General features: G+C 50.8%; 3 protein-coding genes and 1 non-coding gene across 10 annotated transcripts in view; 3 read left to right on the forward strand and 1 right to left on the reverse strand.

The window, feature by feature from the left end:
• The first annotated feature begins 54 nt into the window (after positions 1 to 54).
• Positions 55 to 2,520, forward strand: RPL39 (ribosomal protein L39). The gene is made up of 3 exons (XM_032996028.2): positions 55 to 159; positions 407 to 510; positions 2,182 to 2,520. The coding sequence occupies exons 1-3, from the start codon at positions 157 to 159 to the stop codon at positions 2,228 to 2,230; spliced, it is 156 nt and encodes a 51-aa protein (XP_032851919.1). The 5' UTR covers positions 55 to 156; the 3' UTR covers positions 2,231 to 2,520.
• On the forward strand, positions 1,588 to 1,717 carry LOC116962434. The gene has a single exon (XR_004407601.1). It is a non-coding gene; the product is annotated as a small nucleolar RNA SNORA69 (small nucleolar RNA).
• A 4,984-nt stretch (positions 2,521 to 7,504) lies between the features above and the next one.
• SOWAHD (sosondowah ankyrin repeat domain family member D) lies at positions 7,505 to 9,963 on the reverse strand. The gene has a single exon (XM_032996054.2). The coding sequence runs from the start codon at positions 9,819 to 9,821 to the stop codon at positions 8,805 to 8,807; it is 1,017 nt and encodes a 338-aa protein (XP_032851945.1). The 5' UTR covers positions 9,822 to 9,963; the 3' UTR covers positions 7,505 to 8,804.
• A 2,583-nt stretch (positions 9,964 to 12,546) lies between these two features.
• SEPTIN6 (septin 6) overlaps positions 12,547 to 18,649 on the forward strand; it is a 32,384-nt gene continuing 26,281 nt past the window's right edge. For all 7 annotated transcript variants that reach the window (XR_006166921.1, XM_042807114.1, XM_042807110.1 and 4 more), the window contains exon 1: positions 12,547 to 12,665. Coding sequence is in view for 6 of the 7 variants with exons in the window: in XM_042807114.1 (XP_042663048.1) it covers positions 12,639 to 12,665 (27 nt within the window). In the remaining variant the exon portion in view is untranslated. The remainder of the gene's footprint in view (positions 12,666 to 18,649) is intronic.

An 18,649-nucleotide genomic window follows, 5' to 3' on the forward strand; every position in this document is an offset into this window, starting at 1 on the left:
AGCTGCGCCTGCGCCGCGCCGGGGCCGCCGGGCCGCCAGGGGGCGCTGTGGCCGCGGAGCCAGCGCCGCCGCCGCCGCCTTTCTCGCCGCCTCCCCCCCCGCCCCTTCGGCCTCTTCCGCCGCCGCCATCGCCGGGACGCCGGGCAGCGCTGCGCCATGGTGAGACAATCGGCCGCCATCCGCGGCCGTGCCGCGGAACCCCGAGCTCTCTCGCCACCGCCGGCTGTCTTGGGGCTCCTGGCAGGCCGGCCGCGCGGCGGGGCTCCTGGTACAGCTTTCCCTTCCCTGTCCCCGGCTCGCTGAAGCCTGGCGGGGCCTCCCGCCGGCCCGGGCCTGGGGGAGCTGCCCCCCGCCGGCTGCGAGCTGGGGGCTGTCGTGTGGGACTAACGGCTGCTCTCTCTTCCAGTCGTCTCACAAGACCTTCAAGATCAAACGCTTCCTTGCTAAGAAACAGAAGCAGAACCGGCCTATCCCGCAGTGGATTCGCATGAAAACGGGCAATAAGATCAGGTAATGAGATCGGCTGTTGCTTTCCGAGGAGCTGCAGCCCCACAGGCTCTAAATCGGGCTGCTGCTGCGATATGGGCTGCAGTCAGGAGCTGATTGCGTAAAAGCGTGTATGCAAGCAAAAGTGCAATTTAGCGGCCGTGAGAACCTGCACACTGGTGCAGGGACCAAATTCCACCGCATCCTGGCGGCCCGTTGGGGTTTTTTGAGGCACTGTAAGGCTTCCAGGCCATTTCCTTCTGTAGCAGTTCCGTTCATTCCAATGCCCTGCAAGTATCCACAGATGCTGGGTGATGGCACGTTGAAACTGAAAGAGTGAAATGTACGTGTGGATAACTTACTCCAGAATTTTTACCCTCTCTGATTTGACGTTCCCCTTCCCAACACCTTTCCTCTCAGCTGTCCCTCTGGGTTCCTAAGTTTTTAAGGAACAGCACCTTACTGAGCGTGGGTGTTATGAGATACTGAAGATTTTGCATAAGGGAGCAGAGGGCTCTTTGGGTGTACGTGAGATAAACTGGACAGTGTAAGATTCTTGGCACGTGACTGCAGAATTAATTTGCAGCAGTTCCTTTTTCTTTGCTTATAGTGTTTATTTTCAAGCACTGGATTTAGGAAAATGCAATGACACTCCTGCAGAATACTGGGCAGGTGTGAGGGCTGCAGAAGATGGTGCATATCTGAGCACTGTGGTTTAAAAGCTTCAACCAGTATAGTTCAATCACTGGTGCCGTGCAGCTAGCTTTTTATCTCATATGCTCCCCAGCCCCAGCTTTTTTAAGGGAGCAGGATTCTTCCTCCCAGATTGGTTTTTGTCCTAAGTAGTGAGGAAAGTAACAGTAGCAGTGGCTGGCTCAGGCAGTAAAATGGTCCTGTTCATTCTAACTTGTCTGTTTTTAGGAAAAGTCAGTGTTGTGTGCCCCAGACTGTAATCTTGTCTTCCAAATACTGACTTACAGAGGGGTTCTGGTTTAGTTAAATTGCAGTACTTTGGAATATTTTATCATTAGGCAACATCATGAATTTTTGTCCTGTGGAACTTCAGCACTTGGGTGATCAGTTTTATCCAAACTGTGTGCTAAAGCAGGCTGCAATTACAGTGCTTCATTCTGTGGGAGTACTGCCATTTTCCTGCTGAGAGTAACTCTGTTAACACTGTCTTCGGTTTTGCCTATGTGGTGGTGGAACCATTTGGTCTTAACATATACAAGTACATACACGTAAAAGAATATACTTTCCTGGAAGAGGCTCTGTTCTATATGCTGCTCTATTTCCAAATTTTGAACAAAAATTACACTTTCTGTGTTAGACTATGAACTACATTCAGTAGGTAGTTTTCATTATCATTGGGCAATCAGTAAAAGAGCCCAGGTGCTACCAAAAGAGGAGGTAGGGTATTCACAGGTCAATGCTAATGCATCTCTGCAGGCATCTTTATCTCTCTGAGCCTTAGATTCTGTTACAGTAATGTGCTAGTTGGTTAGTGAATGAAGAAAATAAAACGGATGGAAATTTTTAAAAAGTGCACAGCTGATTATTGTTAGCAGCTTGCCACTATAACAGGTAAGAAAGATTTCAGTCCTTTACTGTTGAGCTAATTCAAGGCGGTTTCAGTCTGCCTGGATCCTCAAATGTGTGTGCATGCTTTGCTAATGTACACTGCTTCTGTCTTAGGTACAACTCCAAAAGGAGACACTGGAGAAGGACCAAACTGGGCTTGTAAGAGAGACACTCTCCTGGGAACTCTAATAACACTTGTCTTTCTGCGTCAGATTGATCCACCCCATATGCTGTTCGACGACTCCCAAGTTATTCCTTCTGTGGTGTTGGACTGCAATCCCCAGTGTTGGGGGGGGGTTTAATAAGCTAGTTTGGGTCATTATTGTTATCTGGGAAAATCTTGAAGTAATTTGCATCTGAAACATGAAGACTGTGTTCTATTAGTGTTCTTTTTTTCAGGCATTATGATGAGTATTGACAGTGTACAGGCTTACTAATAAATATGGACCTGAATGACGTGGTTGAAATTATTTCATACGTAGATACAGATATATATATTTATATGGTGAGATAGTAACAGAGAACAAAAACTAACCTTACTGTGACTATAATCTCACTTAGTGTGAGAAACCTTGTCAGCTCTTTTCAGATAGAGTAGGCTGTGTCTTCCTTTTCACTTGTAAACATCTGAGAGCAAAGCATACTGCCTTTTAAATAAAAGGGGGGAAAATCAGAACTGATTGTAGAGGAGTTAATTGGAAGAAAATCTTTTATTAGACAAACTGAAATAGCTTAAAAAAAGTCTTTTAGAGGCAGGTTTGAAAAAGGCAGACTTCAACTTAGGATCCATGGCTACAGTATGTTTTGAGTGTCAGCCTCTTATTACTTAACCCCAGGGTCATTACTTAACCAAAACTACCGTTTTGGTAGATTTAATAAATATTACCAAGAAAAATAAGCGGCATTGTTAGAATTGGATAAAGATGTATCTGTTTAGCTGCTGTGAGCATTCTGTAGGGCTGGAAAGCAAAGCACACTGAAAATGCTCCTCTGGGGTTAGGTGGCTTCCAGATGAAGATGTGCTGCAGTAGGTGAGGGGGTTCCAAACTAACAAAACCGTTCACTAAACCAAGTCATTCTCCAGTTTTCACCCTCTCTTACATTATGCTTACACATTGGATGCTTGTATGTTCCCTATGGCTGGCTTCTGTCACAGCTGCAGGTTCTCTACTCCACCATTATTCCCCACATGACCCTTTTGAACATCCAGAGTGGACCATGCAGTACAGTGTAGCTAGGCCTGAGGGTCGGTCAGATAACTTTTATGAGTGGACAAGCACGTCTGAACTGCAAGCGTTGAACAGCGTGAACAATGGCACTACAGCACTGGGCAAATGCTGAAACGTTACATGCCAAGAAGCACTATAAAAATACTTGTCTAGGGAGCGAGAATGCAGAGCTGAGAATAATCAGTGATACTTGAACACCAAGACTGCCTGAGCAGCTAACCAGCAAGGGTGCCCTGAACACCCACCTGTGTTAGCTGCGGGTGGCTCCCCCTGAGCCTCCTGCCCATGGTCAGCTCCGGGGGGCAGCTTCTGGCCCCTGTGCCTGCAGCATCAGGAGCTGCTCTCAGGTAGGACATGGGGCAGGGCAGCCCCTGGAGCCTGAGGTTAAGATCCTGGCTGGGGAGTGGTGGAATAATAGGATGAAAGAAAGTTTCATGTTAGGAGGGAGGAAAGGGAAGAATACAGCATGGGCACTGGGTAGATTTATCATCTACAAAATGCAATACTCTGTAGTACATGATGTCTGCATGTTTCCTAGAACATGTAATAACCTTCTGAGCTTTGGAGCTCTCTCGGCTTCACCAGGTTGATCTTGATGCCAGCCTCAGGTGCAGCTTAATTTGAAACATTCTCGCAGAAGGGCGGTAACTCAAGATTTTGCCCAGAGGACAAGTTAGCAGCTATTTAAAAAAAGGGAGAGGAAAGAAGGGATTAAACTGCTCAGAGTAGTCAGCATTCCAGGTCCCAGATGCTGGCATTCTCCACTGGGGCCTGGGAAACATCACCTATTTATTGCAGGGAAGTGGAGGAGGCAGCTGTGGCTCAGCACCAAGTCTTGCAGCTGCTGCTCCTTTCCCTTCTGCAGTGCAGACCTGGGATGGTGCTCTTGTTCAGCGGGAAAGAACTGAAGGTGTGAGCCTGTTCTTGGATGTGGCTGTGGCAAAGCCCAGCCTGACACTGAAAGTTGCAAAGTGCTTTGGGTGATGTTTTCTGGGTTCAGCCTGCAGTGGTGGCTCAGGTCCTGGGTGGCAGCTTCCTGAGGAAGCTTCAGGCCGCCACACTTGTGTTGCTGCTTTTCATCTTGAAAGTAAATAGATTTATCTCCTTCCCATTACAGTTTGTGGTAGAAAATGCTGGGCAGCAGCATATGTCAAGCATGTGTAAATGCATAACTATTGGGTTTGCATGGCAAGGTTTCAATAGTGGGGGATCTACAGGGGTGGCTTCTGTGAGAAGATGCCAGAAGCTTCCCCCGTGTCTGATAGAGCCAACGCCAGCCGGCTCCAAGATGGACCCACTGCTGGCCAAGGCTGAGCCCACCAGTGACGGTGGTAGCCCCTCTGTGATAACATATTTAAGAAAGGGGAAAAAAGAAAAAAAAAGCAGTGGGAGAGCAATTGCAGCCAGACAGAGCAGCGAGAATATGTGAGAAGCAACTCTGCAGACACCAAGGTCAGTGGAGAAGGAGGAGAAGGAGGTGCTGCAGGTGCTGGAGCAGAGCCTCCCCACAGCCCGTGGTGAGGGGGCAGGCTGTGCCCCTGCAGCCCGGGGAGGTTAACGGTGGAGCAGATGCCCACCTGCAGCCCTTGGGGGACCCCAAATCAGAACGGGTGTACCCTGACAGAGGCCGGGACCTCATGGGCAGCCTCCCTCAGAGCTCATGACAGTCTGTCCCTCCTAAGGTGTGTTAGAGGTTTCTATGAGCACAGGAGAGCAAGGCTGGTATTTTTACCAACTTCAGGATACTTCAGAGGTATCTTCTAGCTTCTTTTCCTATCTGGTAAGAGTCTGGTTTCTACTTCGTTATCAGAGGGAAGCAGTAAGTTACTGCAACAGGAAAGCAGCAAACAGCATTGCCAGAGATGTTCAGTAGAGGCGCATGTGCAGCAAACATTTTTACCCCAATGGTTTTTGAATCTCTTCTGTGCTCTTCTCTGTCAAGCAAGTGTTTAAGAAATAACAGCGCTGCTGAGGGTCGAAAATCAGCCTTGGAGCCCTATGAACCACTCCCTGCCTCTCCCCATCACCACTGCTGGCAGGCAAAGTGGCTCACTGAGTTCCTCTGATTGTGTCTATGAGGACCTGGCTGAGGAGGAAAAAAAGTAATTTTATGGACTTGAGAATGGAAAGAGACAGTTTCCTCCATGGCATTTGTGGAAAAGCTTTCCTGAGCAATAGATTGAACTATTTATTAATATGTATTAGATAGTCTCCCTATTACTATCATTACTGTGCTATTTTTATTAGATGGAAGCAGCTTCTACCAAGCAGCTGCTTTGGAAAATAACCCCTTGTATTATTTTTTCCCCATTTGATTTAATCTGCTTTTCAAATTGGACATTAAGGGATAGCACAAAGTAAACTTAGAACAAATTAAAATTGGGTGAAAATCAATGTTCTGCAGAACCTTAATCAACACAAGTACCTCTGAGTTTGAATGATTTGTGTTATTCCTGTGGCAGCTCTCTTTGCCCTCTCCTTCCGTGTGAGAGTTGCAGGAGTGATCAGGGATCTCTGCAGAGCTGGGCTAACACACAGTAACCAAGCCATCAACAGAAGCATTAAAGAAAAATATCTAAATAATTTGCATATTCTAGTCCATTAATTTTGGTGGATATGCTTTTGTTTCCTGAGAAGCAAAGTTAGAGCTGACTGTATACTTGAGGAATATTTTTTAAATGTGTCTGTATTTCCAAACCAACTGCCTCTCTGTAGGTATGAAAATGAACGGTGCAAGACAGAGGGGTGGGTCACTGGAACTGGCATGGTGCTTGGGGCAAACACTGTGTACAGCAACAGAAAGGGTACTGCAATTTGAAGAATCCTTTTTTGCTCTGTGGAGAGGAACCCTTGCAGGGCAGGCAAGGAAGGGGGTGGTGTTGATGAGTGTGTTGTAACACCACCCTGAGAATCGGGGCTCTGGTCTTGCTCCTTCAGAAGTGCCTACCTAATTTGCCTCAGGGCAGAATATAGCTTCAAACCCATGACCAGAAGATGGGGGGAAAAGCTGCTTTTAGGGGGTTTTGGTTAGCTGCCAAGGGGAAGAAAGTACTAAAAATCATTTCATCATATTTAAGTGTAGCATTTGGCAGTGAAATTTTACTTTCAAATGGAACACTGAAGTCCAGGTTTCCTGGTGGAGCATGACTAAGCTGCAGGTACAAATGCCAAGGAAACAGCTCCTTCAAGGAAATTCTCGCTAATTCTACTGTTTACTTTGCTTTACTCAGAGGAGGATGTAAGAGCAGCCCCACGTCCTCGCCCTGACAGCATGCTGCTGCAAAAGGGTGATGGAGGACTAACAGGTCAAAAAATATTTTGTCAGACATGCACCCACCTGCCTTATCAAGAGCATTTTGGTTACCAGAACAAAGGTCGCACGTGTTTTGACATCGGTGCTTTTCATGGCGTTTGTGCTGGTGTGACCAGACTCATTGGAAGCCAACCTGCTGCCCCGTGGCATGGATGTGGCCAGAGAAGTTCTGGAAGGGGCTATGTTGCCATAGTCTTCAGTGTATTAGACTTAAAGCATTACAAAATCAGTGTAGATCAGGCATTAAATCCATTCCCAGTGTTTTGTGTCTCTCCTGCTGACCTCAGTGATTAAAAAGATGTCCAGACACATCTATGTGTCCACCCAGTTACCTGGACTGGATACCATCCAGTCACTGGATCACTATCCACTCATCTGGAGCCTGTTCTTCCATGTATCGTCTACTGCAGACTGGGTTATTCTGGTGTCTGAGTAGCATTTCAGAGCACCATCTGAATATAAACGGGGTTTGCTCAGGGTCTGTGAAACCCATGGGCTCAAGTTCTCCCAAAGGAGTTACCCATGTATCTTTCTGCATCAAGATGCAAATTCACCCATGCAGCCAGGCCAGAGATCATCTTGAGTCCTTTGGTCACCTCTGCAGAGCCCCCGAAAGGCAACTGGAAAGAAACCATGACCCCTCAGAAGCAAGGTGTCTCTGCAAGGGCTGCTGCTCTGCGATGTGGAACAGAAACTCCCCAGTTGCTGTCTGAGTGTCACTTCTCAAATGGGATTGCTATTTAAGGTGGTAGAAGTGGTCTCATGCTGATGAGAAAGAGGAAGGAACAGTTGTTTTTCTGAAGATATTTTGAAGCAGCCCTGTCCTTCAAGAATGTGAAATGCAAGTTGAAATTGGCTGGGCAGAGCTCCATTTGGAGAACAAAACACAAACAGGTGACCAGAGTCTTTGTTCTTTTAATGCAGTTACTGGTACATACACATGGGGTTACGCTGCTGAAGGGATGTTTCTCAAGAGTTTCATTTTTGAGTTTGACCTCAATAGCAACAAAGATAATCTCACAGCCTTCGTACCTTTTCCATGGTTTTGAGCAATGAATTATCTTTCCAGGGCTGCTCTTGGACTCCAGTCTCCATGGGAGCCACCACATGCCACCCCACTGGGTGTCCGTCCTGCCTCCACTCCAGCCCTCATTCCCAGTGGGGCTGAGCATCTTGGGCTCCCCTGGACAGGGGTCCCCATGAAAGAGCTGCCAGGGGGGCTTGTCTTGTACTTTGAAAGACTTCTCTGGGCCCGGCCTCCACTGGCAAACTGGGCACTCCAGCTCTCGCTTTACTGAGAAATGGCTATATCTGTCAAATAAACAGCAGCCCAGAGGAGGCACATGTGGCAGAGATCTGGGGATCTCAGAAGCAGCTGGAAAGTGTTTGCAGCTTGGTGACATGGTCTGCTTGTCTGTACCTGCTCTCCTTGCCAGCAGAGAAGCGTACATCAAAAAGTGGTTGGGGGGGAGTTGTGTTTCTGAAGCCATAGTTGCTTCTCTATCATTAGCCCAGGGCCAGGCCTCTGGCATCTCAGAGTATGGTTGCAAAATATTTAATTATATTCTGCCAGTGTCTCCGTTCAGGCACCAGAGGCACCATGACCAGTCTAACCTCACAGTGTCGCTGGGAGCCAGGGCAGTGCCGACACCCTCATTTTACAGGTGGGAGGACCAAGTCACGGAGTTGCTGCATGACCCACCGACAGTCACACGCAAAGTGTGCCGGCAGACTGGGATGGGCAGCCCAAACGTTCACCCCCATCCCTCAGCATGGGACACCCCCTCTCATGGTGGGTCAGCACCCCGCCATGGGCATGCAGGGTGTTGGAGAAGCAGCACCCCACAGCAGGGCCAGCACATGAGCCCCCCACCATTGGGCTCTGCTGGGCTGCATCAAGGAGTGCCCATCAGCAGGGGCAGGGGGTAAAACCCACCCTGGGGACAGGTGGTTTTTTGGAAGCACTGTCCCCAGGCATTGCTCCTGATGGCGGAGGTTGTCCCACACGCGCTCACACCAGCACAGCACCAAAAGACCACGCGAGACCCAGAGTGGCTGCAGTACCCCCGTGCAGGGAGTTAATCTCTGCTTGGCTGGGATTTCGAGTGCTGTTCCCTTGCCAAGTTCCCAGTCCCCTGTAGGCTCTTCTGGCTGCCATTCAGCACAGGTTTGCAAGCGAATGGGCCAAGGGAGCTTCAGCGCTCTTGAAAGAAAGTAAATGCCTGTCTGACAAAGGCCCGGAGTGTTGACAGCCTCCAGGAGCTCCAAGCTTTCCCCTCGGCCCCAGAGTCCACACAGTCCCGCCCTGCCCAGGCCTCTCTGGATGACTTACAGTTATTGTTGGTGTTGTGAGAGCATAGCTGGACCAAGTCTTCCTCCAAAGCCCCTGCCAGCTCCTTCAGCTCCCTGGAGGTGTCTGCCCGCAGGTACTGCCAAGCCTTGCGCCCGTTGTGGTCCCTGCGGCTGGTGTCTGCCCCATAAGCACCCACCAGCACTTTGATGAGCAGCTCGTGTCCCTGCAGGGCAGCCAGGTGCAAGGGGGTGAACCCGCCACTGGTTGTGGGGATGTTCACGTTGACAGCATAGCCCTTCTTCTGAGCATGGGAGATAACCCGGATGAAGCTCTCATAGTGGCCGTGCTTGGCAAGCCAGTGGAGAGCGGTGAAGCCTGTCACAAAGTCTTTCCTGGTCAGCAGGCTGGGATCCAGGTCCAGCAGCCTGACAATGTTGTCCGCATCGCCCTGGGCCACCGTCAGCAGCCACTCGTGCTCCAGGGGATCCAGGGCAAGAGACAGCACCTCGGGGCTCTGCTCAGGCTTCTGCTCTTGGTGTGGCCCCGCAAGGAGACTGCTGCCGTTGGATGTCTTCTGAGTGGTGGCAAACCGCATGGTGCTGCTGGGGCTATTGCTCTGCAGGAGGATTTCCTTCAGCTCCTTCCTCCGGGTACTGCTGGGGCCGACGGAGAGCCTGCCCGCAGTCCTACCCCAGCTCCCCAGGCTCTGATTGCCCTGGCCGACGCTCTTGCTGGTGTCCATCTTCTGCAGTGGATGGAAACGCTCTCTGCTCCCCGTGGCAGCTGGCCAGAGATGGGAGCTGCGGGCTAGGCTCCCTGTTTGGGGCTGGGCTGCTTCCAGGGAGGCGAACGTCCGGACGATGCCAGCTACCCTCTGCTTCACCGAACCCTGCTCCCGTTCGCGCTCCCGCCGGGCCATGGCGGTGCCTCCCACGGGCCTGGCCGGCAGCCCGCTCCCCGGCAGGGCACAGCTTGCGCTCCCCAGCTCTCACCCCACGCTTCCTGCCCCGGCTTAGGCAAAGGAGGAACCGACTCTGCAGGGTGGGAGGGCACACCGGGCACGGCGGCGGATCTACAGCACTGTCGCACTGCCGGGGCGGTGCAGGTGACCTTTGGTCACGCTGCGTCCACGGCTGCTGATGGTGCCGGGCACGGCCACAGCTACGGGCCCCCCGCCCCCCTGGCCCCCCTCAGCTGCAGCAGGATGGAGGGGGATCGGGCGGGCGTGAGGGGGCCCCCGGGAGCATGTGGCACCGCTGGGGCAGGCAGAGGTGGGGGGCCCTGGGCAGCCTGATACTGGTGTTATAGAAGAAATTTGATTAATGTTATTCCTCTCTGAATAGCCTCATTTAGCACTAGTGGCTTAGCATTAGCAGCTAAAGGAGCTGACGCCTTAGGCTGCAAGAGCCGACCAAGCGTAAACTTTTGGTAAAACTAATGCTGCTAACAAAGAACTCACTGAATTTAGCAGATATGAGCAGAAAGAAGGATAAGGACCAAGGAGACAATTCCAAGAGTATGAAGTAACTTCAGAAGAAAGTCAGCCCAGAGACAGTGGAAAGTAGTAAGAAATCAAGAGACCACCAACCAGAATTAAGTGATTGAACTTGGGGATCGGGTGATGGGTGGTATGGGTATAATTGAGAAGCATGAATTGGGGTACGGGTCCTTCTCCAGAGGCACCCAGCTCCACCTGTAACCAAAGCACTAACAAAAGACTGATTGGAAACCTTCACTTGAACTTGGCATTCTCAGCAGGATCCTAGGGTTGGACCCTATTACAGTGGCTGGCGTACATAAATCTGTAACAGTGGTCCTGGGGACACTTCCTCTGGCACTGGTGGCAGCCCAAAGCCCTGGGTGCCTTGCTGAGGCATCTGCCTTACAGCCCCCTCTCCAAATTGCCCACCCCCCCCATTGTAGTGCTTCTCCTTTGTGTTGTGCTCAGGAAGGCCAAGGTTACTGGCCCAAGGGGCCCCTCTCCCAGTGACCAGTGGGTCTCCATGCTGTATGGGAGACCCAGCCCAGGGCAGTGTTTTGGGTCCCTTGACACCTGATGTTTCAGCCCAGCGTTATTTTGGCCTTCCTCTCGTGCTGTATTTCAATTCCCAGCCAGGCCCCATGCCCAGCTGCAGCTGCAGTCATCAGCAGTTTGTACCCTAATTTTGTTAGGAAATGGGACAAATTCCTCTACCCTGAAAGCCCCCAGTCCTGTTTCTCCCAAGGCCTTTCTTATCCATGACTCCTCAGACACCCATAGCATGGCTGAACTCTCACCAGGTAGTTTTACAGCTGGTCAGGTGGCTAAGAGCCATGCCAGCTCTTTCAACCCTTTTGCCTTCTCTAAGCTTTAGCCCTGCTCTGACCTGCCCTCGAGGGACCTTTGCCTTTCTCCAACCACTTGGACCAGTTTCTCTGGGATGTGTAGGGAGCCAGCATCATTCCATAAAGCCCAAATGACTGGTGGTAAAAACATAATTGTCCCTTTGCTCCCTTTCTGGTGCTGCCTGGTTTTGTCACTGGCTGTTGGTGGCTTCTGCAGGCTCAGGGAGGCAAGAAAACTTGACCCACACAGCCGTGGGATCCTGGGGAGTGGTTTAAAGCACTTGTTGGGGGGCAGCTGGGGAAAACAAGGAGGGAAATGAGGTGCTGCTTTGGGGGGATGAGGGCACTGATGGTGCAAAGCCCATTTAGGGCCACATTAGTGCCTGCATTAGGGACAGATTGTGCTAGTGAGCTCCGAACCAGAGTGCCAACCTCGGGGGCTTTACTCTGGGGTCCCAGGGGCTGGGAAAGTTAATTTACTTTGGGTAAGGACTGAGTTTCCTCTCTCTCAGCCATTGTTTGATGCTTGTGCTTGCATCAAGTAAAGGGAAACCCGAAGTGGCACCAGCTGCACCCTCAGAGCAGCAGATGGGTTTATCCAGCCCCTGCTCGCCAGGCCAGGGAGCCGAGGCTGCACCAAAAGGCCGAGAGGGGCTGGGAAGGGGCTGTACTGGCACTGAAGAGGTACCGGCGCAGCCACCATCAATCGGCTTCCTCAGCGAGCGTAGACCATCTCCACAGACCTCAGGGAAAGCGTGCAAAGTGCGCAGGCGTTTTATTTTAAATAGCAAGTGACTTACTGAGGCTGGAGGACCTCAAACCCTTAGACCCAAACGATAAACCCCCGTCCGGCCTCAGCGCGGCGTGGCTCTGCCCCAGCCCTGGCCAGGTGCGTGGCCGGCATTACCGGAGGGGCCGCGGGGCAGCCGGGCAGGGTCCCCCCAGGCCTGCCCTGAGAGGGCAGTTCGGGGGAATGCATCACTGGGCTGGGAGCGGGCAGGGCGCGGCCGGGCTGCAGGCAGCGTCCCTCCGGACAGCCCGCGGGCCTGGCAGGGCTGCCTGGGGGCTGCGGGGCCGCCGCCCGGGGCCCCGCCGCCCGCCATCCCCCTCGGCCCGCCGTGCCCCGCCACACTGCGGCCGCGGCCCCGCCCGCCGCCCGGGCTGTACCATCGCGGGCGGCCGCGGAGGGGGGTGGAACGCAGACTCGCAGCCTCGCTCCTCCCGGAACGGGTCGCCGCCAGCGGGACCGGCGGGACCGAGCCCGGCGGGAGGGGCGCGGGGCTGGGCGGGGCCGGGGGAGCGGCGGGTCTGCCGTGTGTCCGCCCCCCCCTCCCTCCCCGCGCGGCGTCGCGGTGGGCGCGCCCGGAGCCGCCCGCCCGGCCGGGGCGGGCACTGTGGCGGGCTCGCAGCGATGGCGGCGGCCGAGGTGGCGCGGCAGGTGAGGGGCGGGCGTGGGGCGCCGGGCACGGCCGGGGCGGCAGCCGGGAGCGGTAGGCACGGCCGGGCCGGCGGGCCGGGGAGGGTAGGGCTGGGCCGGGCTGGGTCAGGGGGTGCCGGGCGGGGCGCGGGCTGCGGGGTCGCCGGCCTAGGGGCTCCGGGGCTCGGCCCAGGGCGGCGGCGGCTTCCTGAGGGGGTCGGGGTTTGGGGGCCGCTCTGAGGGGAGCCGGAGTTACCTGGGGGGGGAGGTTTGGGTCCACCCCGCTGGCTGCGGGGCAGCAGAGGGACCCGCAGCGCAGCCCAGCGCTGGCTGCACTGCCGTGCTGGGGAGGCCTCATCCTACACCTTTACCCGGGGCTGAGGGCCCCTTGCCGGGCCAGGGCGCAGTGGCGGGCGAAGGGCTCCTTGTCATCCCCGTCTCTCCAGGGATGCTCTCCTCCTCCCAAGGAAGGTGTCATCCCGTGCTCGTTAGTGCATGATGCAGGGAAGGTCTTCAGTCCGGCCGCAGAAGCCCATGCCGAACATCATCACCCCATCCCCGCTGCGCGTTGTCCCTGAGGAGCAACCCGCGGTGTCGTCCCTACTGCCCGTGGGCAGACCTATCACTGATGCTCGCCTGCCTTCGTAGCTTGGCTCAAAGCTCTCTGTGTGCCTGCAGAGAATTATCCAGAAGAGGAGCCACCTCTGCGTTTGTTAGAGAAATGCTAAGCAGGCATCTGTAACGTGTTTGCATGCGGAAGTGTTTTGTCTGTGTTTTGATGGGCTTCCAACTTTCTTGTCCAGGCATTAGTACAGAAATAATACTTGAGATGAGTGCTTGCCATCTCATCTTCAAAGCAGTAGGTTTTAGTATGGACCCAATCTTGTTGAACGGGTAGATGTAGCCAGTGTGTGATGTTATTTCCTCCTGGACATACCCATTGCCTTGTATGTGACTGCCAAGGTATGTAAAGTGACTCACTTGCTCCCATGTCTTTTAAAGAAATTGAGCGTTAGGCTTTCCTAAGATAATGTACGGGAGTTTCAGACATCTGCTAGTGGCCTGGAATGAATTATGTTATAGCACAGTGTCTCTTTGGAGCCAGAAAGGAAAGCTAGCTGTGAGACGGGCATGAAATCAGTGTGCTGCAAATTGAAAATGCCTTTGTTCAGACAGATGACTTGTCAGCCTGGGTCTTGGGCATCCGGTCGTGGCTGTGGTTTGTGAAGCGGTCAGCCGTAACATCCTGGTGATGCAAAGGTCTGCTCTGTTGTGTGCTGATAGGGTTAAACACATGCCAGAACTGGGGTAGGGTACGTGGAGGAGTTGGGGTCACCACCATGCCTCTGTCCCAGCAAACCCTTGATCTAAACCCGCATTTATTGTGGAGATAGACAGTGAAACCCCCTCCTCCCTGGGTGGGCAGGGCAGCCTTGTCACTGCAGAGCCGATGCCCCTCTCCTGTCCTCTGCTGGCACAGAGGCTGCAGGATTTAAACACCAAGACCCACATGGGATTTGTCCACCCTGTGGGTGGAGGATGCGTGCAGAGGACTAGCCTACTGGGCACTGTCTGACTCCCAATCTCCATAGTACAGATCAGAAAAATCCTTAAGACTGCTGAAATAGATAAGTATTTTTTAATTGCTGGAAGAGACTTCTTCTGGGAACGTATCCAAAAAAAAGTGGCATTTCTGCAGCCCTTTGGCAGGGGCGTACAGAAATGAAATCTTAAGAGCTGTTACAATTTGAAATTTTCAGAAGGACTTGACCGTTTATGAATATTGAATGGCTGAATGATGCAATATGCCTGAAGAGGGTGGTCAATGGTCAGGAGCTTTGGTGAGATGCTTATACAGAGCTATTTCTCTACCACTTCTCTATTGTTTTTTTTTTTTATACGTGTCCTGATGATTTCTTGTCAGCTGAGCAAGGAAAAGAAATACAAAGTCTTCATCTACACTTTACATTTCTGCTTTGCATTTATCTTGTGGATGATGTTTATACTGTCTGCTGGATAATTCTGTCATTGCATAAGAGAATTACACACTTGTACAACTGAGAAGTAATTGGTTGAAGTGTTGCTCTAATTTGCTGTTTAATCAGAGCCAAATGCAGTCTGGGGAAGTGGATGCCATAACGTCGAGGTCATGAGAAGGGATCTGATGATGTTTTGGCATAAAAATGATGTGAAAAACTGTGGTGTGGAAACCTGAATTCAGGTTCTGCCTTGCTTTGCAATTTGATGTTTGACTTCTTGTGCAAGAGTTGTCTCAGGTATAGGGGGTTAACCTCCCCAGGTGTCAGCTTTATGGGATGGCAGAAGGGCAGGGGACCTGCTGTGAGCATTGGCAGTGGTGATGGAACTCTGTGAGTGTTGCTTGATTTGTTTTTATTGAGGGATGGTGCTATTGTGTTTGTTTTGGCCGTTTGGAAATCCTCTGAAGGGAGTCTCCAGGGCCTCAGTGTTAGAAGTGATTCTCATCTGGGGAGAGGTTGGAAATTGTGTCAGAAGTAGTGAATGGCAGCTGTCAGTGTCCTAAACAGAAACACTCTTTTCAATTAGATGCAGAAGAAATACTGTACCACAGTCTTTGGGAGTGTTTTCTTGATGTGCAAGCCTGGATTGGATACTGTGTCCCTTAGCTTCAGAGCTCTAGCCTTCTTTATTTGCTGTGTTCTGCCTAAATATCGCCAAGTGGAGGCTTTTGCTTTGCCATGGTGTCTTTTTGCATTGTTCCTTTAGTCCAGGCCACCAGAAATTGTCCTGACTGTGGAGTGCTGACCTGTGCAGTGAGCAGCACCATTGCGTGGGCTCAGTGAGGATGCTTTGCTTTATCTCTGCAAAACGGTAATAGCCTCTCGAGGCTCCAGGGATGTCAGGAGGTGACAGGGGTGTACCTACTTATCAACTAAAGCAGATCAAGGCAGAGATGCACATTCAGCAAGGTTTTCCTGTAATCGTTTTTTTTGTCCCAAGGACCCTGATGAAGTGATTCAAACACCTGGAGTCTGAATCAGACCCATTTTCTTTAAACTAATATTTAACATGCAGTGCTTTCAGGCTTGGGGTCATTTATTATAGCATCTTTATATTTTTCGTATATTTCTGATAGTTTTTTTTAAGAATTAGAGTAGGCAGCGGTGGTTTCTGTGGCATGGAGAAGCCCTAGCAAAAGCGGTGTAAATCTTTCGAAGACAGGGAAGAAACAGAAAAATCCTCTCCAAGTGGCTACTTTTTACTTTCACTCTGCAATGGCCCTGCCTGGTAATGCAGCAAGAGAGCGTATTGCTCTTTTTGTTTTTTTACTCTTGTTTGTTGCAAACATGCTTTGCTTCCTCCCAAGCAACAACAGCCCATTCTATCTTGGGGGGATCACTCTGTGTATATGGGGGCGGGGTGGGGGGAAAGGCATCTGGTATCTTGGTGTGGTGCCAGCATTCACACTGGCTTCCCAGAGATCCTGTCTTTGTTTTTGTTCCAAGAAGATGCTAACTTCAAAATAGAGAGTACAGAAGGACTCTCGACCATCCAGTGCTCACTGATGCTTGTGGAAAATGCCTTCATACAGTCAATAGTTAAACCTTGCTTATCTTGTTGGTATCTCTTTATATGTTTTAAATTTGCCCTGAAAGGTTGTTTTTGAAGATACATAATGGAAGATAGCACTTGGACACTTTTTCAGCAAAAAGTTTATAAGCTTAACATATCCTCCTTCAGTTTTGAGCAAGGTAATGCAAATCTACATTTAATGTACAGGCAGGATGACTAATCGCTGTGTTCATATGTTGTTTATGATGATGCTGTTTATATATAGTTGCATTCTGGATACAGAGACACCACTTGGTGTGTGAAGACTGGTGACTTGCACTGTTTCTTGGTGGATCAGATAGAAGATGTTTCTTTTCTCTCCACAGGTTTGCTAACTGCTGACAACTTTTTGACATGTGTCAAAACCAGTCTGACCTTAAAAATTTATTTATTTTTTTTTTCCCCCCCACATCTGATCTCTCAATGCCTTGTCCAAGCAGGCTTTGGATTTTTAGACAGAGTAGCACAGTATACCTCATGGCTGCATGCTTAACATGAAGGCTCAGCTGCTATGACTGGAAATCAGATTTTGCAGTACTTGTTTCCTGGCCTGTAGCAGATGTGAAGTGTGGTTTAACTGCATTATAAAACCACAGGTGACTAGAAAAAGAGGCTACAGGAAATGACTTGCAGGCTGAATACTGCATGATGGTAAATGCCTCCTCTCAGCCGAGAGTGGCTTAACTTCTACCGTTTATTTTGTTCCATCTGGATCACGCTTATATTTAGGGATGAGGAGAAGATTTGTTCTTAATGAGAGCCTACACTCCTGCCCACGCTTCCTGGGGAGAGTAGTGTTCAGTCTTCCAATGGTGCAGTTTTAAGGCTATTAAAAATACACTTGATATTTCTCCTTCCCCAGGAGGAGTCTGTCTGCAGTTCTGTCATGCCTTTGCAGACTGTGTCCACCCATCTGTTCTTCATCGAGGCCATGGTCCTTTCCATGCAGATCAAACACTGCCATGAGATACCCCAGTGATGGGTTTTTGTTTTGGTGAAAGTAGTTTAAGAGAGTCTAGGTGTGTCCTCACAAAATCTGCATGCCTGATGGTTTCCCTTTCTTCTACTTTAACTGTTTGTTTCTGAATTGCTGGGCCAAGGAGCTGCATCCTCAGAAGGTGAAAACAATCTGCTGGGGAACTGAAATGCCTTCCTGATGAACATGTCATTTGGAGACAAGGTGCTCAGGGATTAATAAAGCGCCATATTTGGTGAACATCTTGGCAGGAAGAGTCACTAATACACAAAATATGGCTAAGGGGAAACATATTTACACATCACAGGGTGATAAATATGATTAACGGCTGAAGTGTATTTGGAGCCTCATATTTGGAAAAAAACCCCACACTGGCAAAACAGTAACAAGGCAAATAATTGTACTCTGACAGGCTACTGTAGTGAATGCAGTCCTTGGGGATGTGCTCCTAGCCTAAAATACCAGTGCCATTAACAGAAGAGGGAAAACCAGTATGCTTGTACATACAAACAGGCTTTCAAGATACGTGAAAACATAATTCTGAAAGAGTAAGTTAAAAATTACACCCTATACATGTTTTGGCTGCAGTATTTCTTGCGAACTAATAATATTCTCGAAAGGCCAGAGGGCAGTTTTCTGTATTTGACACAAAAATACATTGTTTGGAAAAGTCTTTACTCCAGGGAGGGAAACACCTTTTGGGGGTGATGCAGAAGGGGAACTTCCCAGTACACACAAGTGTGCAGGGTTAGCACCGACTCTCTGGTTTTCGTGATGCCGTTTCTGAGGCTGAGCCTCTGCATATAGTTTATACTGTCTGCTGTGCAGGTTTGGAACCCGGAGTGCCTTGGCATACATAGGCCCTTGGGCAATGGCCAGGTGAAAATTTCTGTCCCCGCTGCACAAGCAAGCGGCTGTGCTGGGTGTGGAGCACAGCGTGAGCAGGAGCTGGAGCTTGGCCCTTCCCCTTCCCGGGGCAGAAAGGGGACGCCTGGCCCCGGAGACTGGGTTAGTGGTGTCAGACAGAAGAGAGAGCAGGGTGTGGGAGCAGCTTCTCATGAAGTCAGCTGGGTGGCTGGGCAGGAGCAGCCTGTGCCCCCCAGCCAGAATGTTCAGGTGCCTCCGCTCCCAAATCCCCGTGCAGGCTGCCTTCTGCAGTCTGTGTGGTTACAAGCAGCTCAGTTCTGGACACTTTTTCTCAGCTGTTTTTATCCTGTTCAGTTCCTAGATTTGAAATATGTGCTCTGAAGCTCGGATAGCAACACTGAGAGCTGGAGAAGACCTGCTACCTTGCATGGTCTGGCCATCTGCCCATGCGAGCATCTTCCTTGCAGCTTCCTTCAGTGATCCCTGATTTTCTGGTGCTAATGGCCATTTTATAGATTTGGTCTGAGATTTTCATCTTCATAACAATATGGAAGATATTGCTGTGTTTGGT

The sequence above is a fragment of the Tyto alba genome, unplaced genomic scaffold (genome assembly GCF_018691265.1).
Source record: "Tyto alba isolate M040663 unplaced genomic scaffold, T.alba_DEE_v4.0 Super-Scaffold_5, whole genome shotgun sequence".
Classification (NCBI taxonomy): Eukaryota; Metazoa; Chordata; class Aves; order Strigiformes; family Tytonidae; genus Tyto; species Tyto alba.

What these genes read in the sequence shown, in the direction of transcription:
- RPL39 (XM_032996028.2), top strand. An exon ending in AAAACGGGCAATAAGATCAG is followed by an intron (nt 511 to 2,181) that starts GTAATGAGATCG and finishes CTTCTGTCTTAG; the next exon opens with GTACAACTCCAAAAGGAGAC.
- SOWAHD (XM_032996054.2), bottom strand. Translation starts at nt 9,821, where the DNA reads ATGGCCCGGCGGGAGCGCGAACGGGAGCAGGGTTCGGTGAAGCAGAGG.